This window comes from Polistes fuscatus, unplaced genomic scaffold, assembly GCF_010416935.1.
Source record: "Polistes fuscatus isolate 324 unplaced genomic scaffold, CU_Pfus_HIC Scaffold4, whole genome shotgun sequence".
Taxonomy (NCBI): Eukaryota; Metazoa; Arthropoda; class Insecta; order Hymenoptera; family Vespidae; genus Polistes; species Polistes fuscatus.
Window position 1 is genome coordinate 12223525 of NW_025113118.1, and position 11181 is coordinate 12234705.

General features: G+C 31.2%; 1 protein-coding gene and 1 non-coding gene across 3 annotated transcripts; one reads left to right on the forward strand and one right to left on the reverse strand.

Annotated features, from left to right (window-relative positions):
- The first annotated feature begins 176 nt into the window (after positions 1–176).
- On the forward strand, positions 177–6450 carry LOC122520636 (splicing factor 1-like). 2 transcript variants are annotated; one of them, XM_043640807.1, is made up of 12 exons: positions 218–260; positions 338–372; positions 458–602; positions 937–1089; positions 1750–1825; positions 3643–3795; positions 3904–4010; positions 4092–4258; positions 4338–4496; positions 4578–4855; positions 4942–5318; positions 5483–6450. In XM_043640807.1, the coding sequence occupies exons 1-12, from the start codon at positions 233–235 to the stop codon at positions 5662–5664; spliced, it is 1860 nt and encodes a 619-aa protein (XP_043496742.1). In that variant the 5' UTR covers positions 218–232; the 3' UTR covers positions 5665–6450. The 2 variants fall into 2 exon arrangements, with proteins under 2 accessions (XP_043496741.1, XP_043496742.1); XM_043640806.1 differs by having other exon boundaries at positions 177–372.
- A 2462-nt stretch (positions 6451–8912) lies between these two features.
- Trnas-cga lies at positions 8913–8994 on the reverse strand. Its single transcript has one exon. It is a non-coding gene; the product is annotated as a tRNA-Ser (tRNA).
- Between the last annotated feature and the right edge of the window lie 2187 nt (positions 8995–11181).

Here is an 11181-nt window from a genome sequence, read left to right on the forward strand (position 1 = left end):
TTTATCTATAAAGATTATGACGTGATGATAAAGAAAATACGTGATATTTGTGGATACATTGAAATTGTCTTGATTGTAGAGAATAAGAAATAAAACATCGATCTGATTGGATTATTTGATTCACCAATCATGGCGTACTTTTTAATAACCAATCACAATGAGTCAGAATGTTAAACTATGTTCGCGTTTACTAGGCAGTCTTGGAATAGCAGCGTTCGTGTCTGGTACGCCCATGAAGTCGAAGAAACGAATGTTCGTTGGTCAGTAATCGCCATTTTCTTAATCTTATGTATAAATTTATATTTTGAGATTAGAGGAGAGAACTTTACGACGACAGGAAGAACAACGACAACGACGAAGACGGAAGAACGTGTAAGCGAGACGTCGGAGTTTTACAACGAACGCGATGAATCAATCACGAAATTTCACGTCGTTGTTGAATCCGAGTTATTTGCAGAATGCGCAGCAAAACGCTGCAACTGCTAACGCGGCTGCTGCAGCAGCAGCCGCAGCTGCTGCGGTGAGTGCAGCGATCGCTAATGGAACACCTCTCAACGCTAATAACAATTCTACAACACAAAGCAGAAAGCGCGAAGCCGACAGTGCGTACACCAACGTCCCCCCTTCTTTTTATAACTAATATGTGTGTGTGTGTGTGTGTGTGTGTGTGTGTGTGTGTGTGTGTGTGTGTGTGTGTGTGCGTGTGCGTGTGTGTGTGTGTGTCTACTATTATTATTTTATAATATATATTGTAATATTTTTTTTTCAATATTTATTATGTATAGATTACTTCATTGCAATATAATTTTCTATAGATTCTTTAAATATTATTGCTATTGCATACATATAATATTTATTGCACTTCAATCTTGTAGTATTTCTAGTATAAGAGAAAATCTGTTTATAAGTTTGAAAATAATTGCATCATTATCTTAGGCGATGTTAAGCAGGAGAAAGAAACGAAAGAGGAACGTAGGAAGAGGAGGAAAACTAGATGGAGTGGTAGTGAACATGACAAAACCTTTATACCCGGGATGCCTACAGTTCTACCGACTAATCTGACCCCCGAACAGGAGAAAGCTTACCTCTGTAAGTAATATTTTATACGCATATTATAATAATTCATATCGTTTAGTCTTAATACACTATTATATAGATAGAGAATGTTTTTTAAGTCAGACTTTTGTATATAAATTTCCAATATTTATTTTTTCAAGTATAATATCATTATAAATTATATATTATTATGTAAGTATAAATATGTATGCCAGTAAGTACTTGTAGATACGAGAGGTAAGGCTAACTTTTTTTTTCTAAGAAGTAAATAGATCATGGATTTCGATAATAAGGATTGCCAATTATTACAAATAATTAAAATTATAGAACGATTATTGCAAATTTTTACTTTGTTTTTATAGTACAAATTTAATTTATAGAAATTGCAAAGTTTCTGAACATTTTTAAAGTATGGATACGTGTAGTTTCAATAATTCTATCTTTTGAAAACTGTGTGTTCTTTTAAGGCACAAACCTTGATATCCAAATCTTGTAATAAAAAAGAAAAAAAGAAAATTAATATCTTTCATCTTTGGATATATTCCAAGCTTAATAGGAAGTTTATTCTTAAAAGGTTTATGTGTTGTTTTATATTTTAAAATCATGATTAAATTATAAAACGTATACGGTTGTAGCAAATTGGCAATGTCTAACTGTTGGGGTTTCTGCCCCCTCTAACCCGTTGGTTTACAGTTCAGCTGCAAATTGAGGAAATCAGCAGGAAGCTACGCACTGGAGATCTTGGAATACCACTTAATCCAGAGGAAAGGTTTGAAAAAAACTTACATACCAAAAATGACCATTACATACCTACAATCCTATCTACTACAGCAGCCCATAATACAGGCGTCTTAAAATATCTAAATGGCTACAATTGAATTAATATGGGATACTGATGTCCATTTGAAAAGAATGGACTAGTAAATAGCCACCACGCAGCACAGAAGATGAATTTTGATAACATTGGTTTGCCCTAATCAATTTCTTTTATTAATTCATTTTTTACTAAGCACTGCTACCAGATAAATTGTTCCTATCGCAATAATTACAAGTTTCGATTCTGACATACTTTAAAAATTTAAATAATCAATATTAATAATTCAATATAGATACATATATATATATATAAATATATAAATATATTAACTAGAGAAAATAAAACATTAGTGGCAGTGCTTAATCTGCAGTGGGTATCCTAGTTCATATATTTTTTAAATAGTCATTGTCTTGCATATGTAGAACGAATCTGAGGTAGTCCGATGTAAATGGGGTTTTTATAAAGTTATTGAAAAACATATTTACTGAGTCGGCAATTCACAATTTTTAAACAAAATATTTATTCGATAACATACAATGCAAATGGATGCATGGGTCACTTTGAGCATAATTTTCTCTCTCTTTCTCTCCCTCTCTCTTTCTCTCTATTTAGGCTGCCGTGATTTGCACGGCAATTTAAATCTATCAAATACTAATAATTTTAATAGGGCGATAATAATAATAGTAATAATAATAATAATCATAATAGTAATAATAATAATATAATAATAATATAATAATAATAATAATAATAATAGGGAAATTTTATTATTGATCAACCACAGCAGATATTATAATAATTAATTAACGATTTTATCGAGTAGATTTCAGGAAAATATTGGATAATAAAAATTACATCTGCTAACATAAGCATATCTTTGTAACTTTCATTGTTACATTACTTTCAGGTGCAACTTGAAATATAAACTTAAATAATTTTTCTAATAAATTGATTTACTCCAATAGGTTTAACTTCTCTGATTTTAGCTGGAACCATTATGTTATGTCTTTGTGTTTCATTAGTATTACACGTAATAGTAAAGTATATAAGGTGATTATAACTAATCTGTCAGAAATTATTTCCTAATAATCACAGGGTCTATCTCTTAGCAGCTGACATCATACCGATTTCTGCCGTGCACAAACGCGCAGTCTTCCAGTGGTTACCTACTATAGAATAATAAACATATAGCAATGCTACTATTAACGATAGTATATTTTTTATCTTCTGTTCTGATATCTTGGCATTGTTGGCAAACTTTATATTGTTTGTATCATTAAATTATTAGGCAATGTGATTATAACAAAAAAAAATTATGATAAAATCTTTGAATTATCTCATCTTATTTTAATTTCACAAGACTACTTTATCGCATTTCTAAAATGTTTGTTATCTTCTATATATAGTTAAACAGTTTTATTAATTCTTTTTATTTCATTTTGTTTACTTTTATGATTTGATTCTTTGCTAATTATATTTTAATTCAATTCTTTTTTGAAACTAACTTTTCATACTTACAATAAAATTAAATGTAAAATAAAATTCCAACATAGTCAAAGAGTATCAGGTACATAGTAAAGAAAAATCGTCTTAAACTTATTAATGATAAAAATTCACTAAAATCAAAATTTATTTAGACTTCAAAAAAACTACTGCTCCATCAAAATTTATTCACTTAATCACACAATCGTAGTAGGTTCAGGTTGCTTGTATGCTAGTACCATCTTAATGAAAACTTTGTATCTTGACAATTGTTTATTTTTTTTCAGGTCTCCATCACCAGAGCCAATATACAGTAGTGATGGTAAACGGTTAAATACAAGAGAATATCGTACAAGACGTAAATTGGAAGAAGAACGACACAATCTCATACAGAAGATTCTCAAAATAAATCCGGAATTTAAGCCACCACCAGATTACAAGTATATATACATATATTATTTATTATCTAATATTTTATATTTATAATTTGTAATATTTATTGACTGTATTTGGTCAAACATATATGTAACGTTTATATATATTTTTAGGCCTCCAATCATACGTGTTCATGATAAAGTAATGATTCCGCAAGAAGAACATCCAGACATAAACTTTGTTGGTTTACTTATTGGACCACGTGGAAATACTTTGAAATGTTAGCATTCCTAATCAAATTGATATTCGTTGCTCTTTGTTTTATATATAAAAATAATTTTTTTTTGTTTTGTATTTGCAGCAATGGAAAAAGAAACTGGTGCTAAAATAATTATTCGTGGTAAAGGTTCTGTCAAAGAAGGGAAAGTAGGTAGAAAAGATGGGCAACCTTTACCAGGAGAAGATGAACCGTTGCATGCTTATATAACTGCAAATAATTTAGAAGCCGTAAAGAAGGCTGTTGAAAGAGTAAGTTCAATTTTTTTGTCTTTCAAATTAACTATCTCTATTTCGTAACTCACAATCATTAATTTTATTTTATTTTCAGATCCACGAAATTATAAGACAAGGCGTGGAAGTTCCTGAAGGTCAAAATGATTTACGACGTAATCAATTAAGAGAGTTGGCATTACTTAATGGAACATTGCGTGAAAACGATGGTCCTCGATGTACGAATTGTGGTGCATCGGATCATAAATCATGGCTTGTACGTAGTGTTAATTCATAATTAAAGAATTACAGATTATTGTTATATGTGTATTAAAAATGAGCTTATTTTTTTTTGCAGTGTCCAGATAAACCAAATGTTACCAATAATATAGTATGTTCAAGTTGTGGGGGTGCTGGGCACATTGCACGAGATTGTAGATCTAAACGTCCTGGACAAGGTGGTCCAGCAGCTGCAGGAATGGGAGGAATGGGACCAGGAGGAGATAAAGCAAAGATAGATGAAGAATATATGTCTCTTATGGCAGAATTGGGTGAAGGTCCACCACCGGATAGATCAAAGTCTGGACAAACTCGACAACCTGCACCAAATCCAAATTACCCTGGACTATTCGATAGGTATACACCATCTACAATAAATATGTAATGATAATAATATTTGGATTTCACGATTTGAATATCTTCATACTGTTTTTATGATGTAGACAACAGGCACCTCGCGCTCTGATGGCTGCACCGGCACATCCACCACCTCAAATGATGCAAGGTGGGCCCATGATGCCACCACCGGGTATGGCTCCGCCACCATGGAGTCAAGGTGACGTAAATAACATGAATGGAATGAACATGCAGTGGCAACCACCAGTTAGTATGCCGCCACCACCAGGTGTCATGCAACCACCTCCACCTCCTCCTGGATCTACTACTCAACCAAATATCCCTCCATTGATGCCCTGGATGGCTGGGAACAATCAGCCACCACCACCGGGACAGATGCCACCAACGCAAATTCCACCACCTGGAATGGGTATTCCACCATGGCAGCAAGGACAGCAAGGACCAATGCGTCCACCACCTCCTGGTAATAACTAAATTAGGATATATAATATTATTGAGTAAAATAGGTAACATTTTAGTGAGCCGTATGCGGCTAGCAGTCCACAGGTTGATTGCTTTTTATTTTATTAATATCTCTGTGAATACCACAGATTGGAATAATTGAATTAATTCCATTATTAATTACAGGAACGGCACCACCTCCAGGATTTCCAGGATGGCAACCTCAGCAAATGGGTGGTTGGCCTCCTGCAGCTCCCGTTCCACCACCACCACAGCAGCAACAAACTCCTGCGCCACCAGGAATCGATCTGAATACCCTACCAACATTATTGGCTCAGCCACCACCACCTCCACCGCCCACTAGTTAGTGTGAACAGTAATTAAATCGCACGATAAAATATTTATAATCCTACCCTGTAAGGATCACAAATAGGTAGGATTAATAATAGTTGGGGCCCTACCCTCTTAATATTACTCTGTAATAGGATAAATTATATGATTTTGTTATATTGAAAGAGACTTGATCATCGAATATTAGAAATAGTTGATGTATTGAGTTTCCTAATTATAATAGAACGTTATGTCTTGTGAAACTTTGTTTATTCCAAATAGTATTGCACATAACAAAGATCCAAGTCCTTAATAGTTACTATACAGTGTATTTCCTAAAATACGAACAGTGTGTTAATTATACATTGAGACGACATTAATTACGTGTATTGGTATAAAGAGTAGGTGAGGTATTTAGACTCGTTTATCATCGATTATAAACTGAGATAATACTTGTCTTTCTTACAAGGGAAGAAGCTAATTGTAATACGTTGCGCATTTTTTATAATGCAAAATTTCCCTGTTACGTTAACAATAAAAATCTTGTTAACATTGCACATATAATTATACAAATATCATTTGCTTACTATTTGTATAAATTATTATATCATCATAGTACTAATTCAGGTTTTTTGCACAGCACATTAGTAATATTAAGCTTAATATGAAGAATAGTAGTAAAGTACTATTCTTATTAGTACAAACTTGCCCAGAATGTACTGTTTGTGCATATAATGTTTAATTCAGGAATATATACGGTAAATAAGTATCAGAGGGAAATAAAAAGCAAAACAAAAGGAAAGTAATGATTTTGCAATATTGAAGAAAAAAAAAATGAAGAATTTTTCTTAGCTTTATACATGTGTAAAAAGAAATTTATCTAAATTTATATGAATATGTATGCACAAACATAAAAAGATAGTAAATACCAGAAATGGTATGTTTCGAATACAGTAGGAATAATATTACTTTACAATATACAAGTTATTGTAGTTATACAATTAAAAGTATCGTCAATTATACTTTTAATATCATTTAAAATACCACTTAAGAACAAATGGACATATGTATTTATAAATTAATTGGATTGCTGCTTTTTCTAACAAATAATGTTTTTATTTTTCATTATGTTGGTGTTCGTTCTATTTATATATACACGATAGAAAAATTAAATTAAAAAATGAAGATACTTATAGATCAATTGTATGCGTGAACATAAAGAAATCATTAAAATTAGAAAAATTAGAAAATATATGAGTAGTCACAGGAAAAATGAATGTTTACACTTTTGCTTATGTAGTTAATGTACCTTAATTATTTATATGTCCAATGTTGAATGAATTATAAATATCAGTTTTTGGATTAATTACAGACTATATTGTTTCCAAAATATGATAATATTAAGCTATTATTATTACGAGTTTATTCCATTAAAAATAGTTTTGTTATTGAATTTGCTATTGGATTGATAATATTGTGAATAAAATCATTCAATTCTATTAATAATCATAATAAAAACATTTAATGTTAGTAGCATTACATATTAAGACAAATGTGTAAAAATATTTACGGGGACAATGCTAGTTTGCTTAATGTTTAATCTGTAAACAATAAAGATATTCATTAAAAATAGTTATATGTAAATACATGTGAACTTCAACAAACAGTCAGAGATTTTATAGCAGTTCATCCTGATGATACTTTGGTGAGTCAACGTTGTTACTCCATACCACAATTTCTAATAATTTTAAGTAAGTAATTTTGAGACAGAGAGAAAAAGAGATAGATATACACATACGAATACGTTATGGTTGCATAATGCAATGCTGTCAAATAATGACAAATAATACATAGTAAATAATGATTCGAAATCAACAATATTCTGTTACTCAGAACATAACTTTAATTGTTCAATTTTGCTTATAATCATCTTCGTATTTCTAAGTTCACGTATATATTTTCTTGATATTTCTGACGCGTCCCTGAATATAACAAATGGATTTCTCTCTTTCTCTTCTCTCTCTTCTCTTTACTTCTTCAACTATCTCTCTTACTACGTGCATGCGGTGAAAGGTCAATTTTTTTGAAGTTTAGACTGGAGAAATTTCTACAAAAAAGAAATTAAAATACGTGCAAGAAATGTAACGTACTCCAATCATAAAGGGTGACTGAAAAATTACGAGATTTATTCAAATTAAATTAAATTTGGATTTATCATTATTTGAGATCCGTTTGCGAAATGGATTAACTTCAAATTAATATAGTTGTATATATAGATAAATTAATTATATTAATTATATAAATAAAAGCATTTAAAAATATTACTCGGTCGCTAAAATTGAAAAAGATTCTAATTCATTAAGATTCATTTAATTGCTTTGTATGAGGATTAACAAAACAAATAACTATGAATTATGTATTCAGTTAATTTGCAATTTAAATTGCATCTATGAACGATTAGTTTAATTGCATTTGTACGAAATATTATAAATAGGAAATGACTCGATAAAAGACTTTCATTTTTGTCGTTATTTATTAAAATGCAACAAATGCAAATTCTCTCATTCGCACCCCGCATAAACATTAATGAACGATCACGTGAGACAAGGCCATATAATCACCTTGGCGCTCCGCGCCTTCCGAGACAGCACGATCGTCCTTTTCCTGTCGGCTAGAATAGCGGAATTGCCATTTTACAGTTAGCCAATCAGCAACGGTCAACAACCAAGCCGTTTTCGCGGCATAGTAAGTGGATTGAGTGTAGATGACTGACCTTTGACTGTCAACCATCAGTATCCTGATTATTTCTTATTTAAATTTTAACTATTCCTCCTATATGATCACTTTCGAAAAGGAGGAAAATAAGATACAAAGTTATTGATTTTTTGAATCACATTAACTATTATTTATTGGGTCCGTATTTCTAAGCATTTTTGGGTCAGTATTCTAAATAAAACTTATTGGTTTTTAAAATAAGATATTAGTATACATCTAGTGTCAATATTATTGATTCAACCCTGTCCCAATTACAAATATTAATAAATTAATATATATGAATTTAATATTTAGCAAAAATTAATATGAACGTTATATTTAACGTACAAAATATTCATATATACTGAATATTTATATTGCGAAGTACTGTCCTAATAAATAGAAGTGTTGAGTGCAATTAGACTCGGTCTACTGGATTTATTTGTAAGCTTTTACGTTACGATAATAATAATGCGAAAAATATCATTAAATTCTTCTCATAATCCTTAAAAAATAACGAAAAAAATAATTTCGCAGCCGGTAGGATTCGAACCTACGCTCCCAGAGGGAATCTGATTTCGAGTCAGACGCCTTAACCACTCGGCCACGACTGCTTGCGATATAAATTGTTTGCGGTTAGAAGGGTGAAATCAACCCTCTCGTAGATTCAATATAGTTTACAAATATTTTTAAGATTAAAATTTAAAATAATATCAATGAAAATATAGACAAAATTAAATGATTTATGCGTTCTGATATTTATTATTAGCTAGTTTTTTTTTTAAACACAAATATATATGTAACACATAAATATATATATGTATTGTTAGATACATAAAAAGATAAAAAAAAAATATATTTGAATTGTTAAATAGATGTAATTAAAAATTTAAATGGTAAATGTTATATGAATGATTGTTCTGAGAAAAGAAATTGATAAAAAAAGTAAAGAAAAAAAAGAAAGAGGAAACGTCTTCTGAAATATATGTATGTATATACATACACGTGTATCTAGGGAAACATGTTTATGCATTTACGTGCAAGCCGATAAAACAGCTGCCTAGTTAGCCGTCAACTTTGCAATCAGCAATCTCTCAAGTAGTAGAGTCGAGTCCGTTTGCGGCTGTTCCAGATTGCGTCCTTGCCGTATAAAGTGCAACGGCATGTGCGTACGTGATGGTATAACGGGTGTTCTCAAATGCCAATTTTCAAGATTTTCCCTCTCCTCATCCTATCATATTTTATATATTTCCAAAAATATTGTTAAATATTCTACAAGAAGTGTGTATATTAAATTTCATAAAATTAAAATGATTAATCATTTATAAGCAATTGATTTATTATACACTTTTCTTCCATTTAGAAAAATAAATAATTATTCAATAACGAGATTTTACATTAATTTGTTAACTGCAACACATATGGGTATAATTATTCCAAATGTTATTAAAATGTAGCACACATATTATGCCTTTCTTTTAGATACTTGGTTAATTTATTTTTAGAATTGTGGTCACCGAAATAATTCCTTTAGACGAAATTAAAAATAAAAAAGGATAAATATCTTTTCGTAGAAAGCTTCTCGATGTCACGGACGATCGAGAGCGTGAAAGTAAACCGTTAAATAAAAGTAAAGGAAGAATGAAGAGAGACCAAATGAAATATACATGTACACGTTACGCATATATGTATATAACTATACACTTTTATATATATATATATATGTAAAGATAGGTAGGTGAAGTATAGCAAAAAGAAAGCGATGGTTTGTCTGTTCGCATAAGAAAGAGGATTTAATTGACAGGACATGACGCGGAAGTGACGTTTTACAAAAACTTGATGAGCATCGTGGCATAGTGTGCGATCGAGATTTCCTTTTAAAGGATATAACCGTAAGAATGTACATAAGAGAGAAGATTAACAATTTACCGTAGGATCGAACGTTACGAAATGATGCGGGCTCGTTTGATTTTTTTGTTCATACGATTGGCCATTTTTCTTGATCTTCAATCGGCAATTATCGTTCTTGCGATAAATCAACCGGTAGATCTTTAAATAATCGGTCACCCGTTACACTTGCATTCTTACGAGTCGTACAAGTCCTAGTTCTCTTACTCTCACCCACAACAGTTTCGAGAGTAAATTCCAGAACAAATACACATGTATATATGTACGTAGATTTCAGTTTAGTTTACGCGTATAAGTTGCCGACTATATCCTATCCAATCTGTCTAGAATCATTTGGAATCGAACTTTACTATGGTTCTATGTATTTATATGTATATATACACGTGTACGTACACGCGTGTGGGAGTTACGTGAGTTCGCGTATCGCTCGTAAAATACAGAATCGATTGATTATAACCGATGAGAAGCAGCAAATGTCGTCATTTTGCAAGAACACGGTACGCAATATGACAGCTTACGATTGATATATACACGTTACTATAATATCTACCGATCTATGAACTACTTTCGCCTTTCTTCGAATATAATCGAGTACGAAAAGTTTAGATATTAACTCGTGATAATCATTCTGTCTCTCCTTTCTTTGTTTCGTATCTAAATGAATTCTATTCATGAATTCAAACAACAAGAGTTTCGTCTATGACTTTAATTATAATTAATATGACTTTATATTTATACGCTTGTCATTTTAACCATCGATGAGTTGAACGGTTGACAGATAACTTTATTCGTTCCCCGCATTGAGCAATAATCGTAACGATATAATATTAACCGAGCAAAAAATCAAATGAAAGAATTACAACAAAAAAATGATCGAAGAGAGAACCTAGAGC

What these genes read in the sequence shown, in the direction of transcription:
- LOC122520636 (XM_043640806.1), top strand. Translation starts at nt 178, where the DNA reads ATGTTCGCGTTTACTAGGCAGTCTTGGAATAGCAGCGTTCGTGTCTGG. An exon ending in TAAAGAAGGCTGTTGAAAGA is followed by an intron (nt 4,259 to 4,337) that starts GTAAGTTCAATT and finishes TTTTATTTTCAG; the next exon opens with ATCCACGAAATTATAAGACA. An exon ending in CGGATCATAAATCATGGCTT is followed by an intron (nt 4,497 to 4,577) that starts GTACGTAGTGTT and finishes TTTTTTTTGCAG; the next exon opens with TGTCCAGATAAACCAAATGT.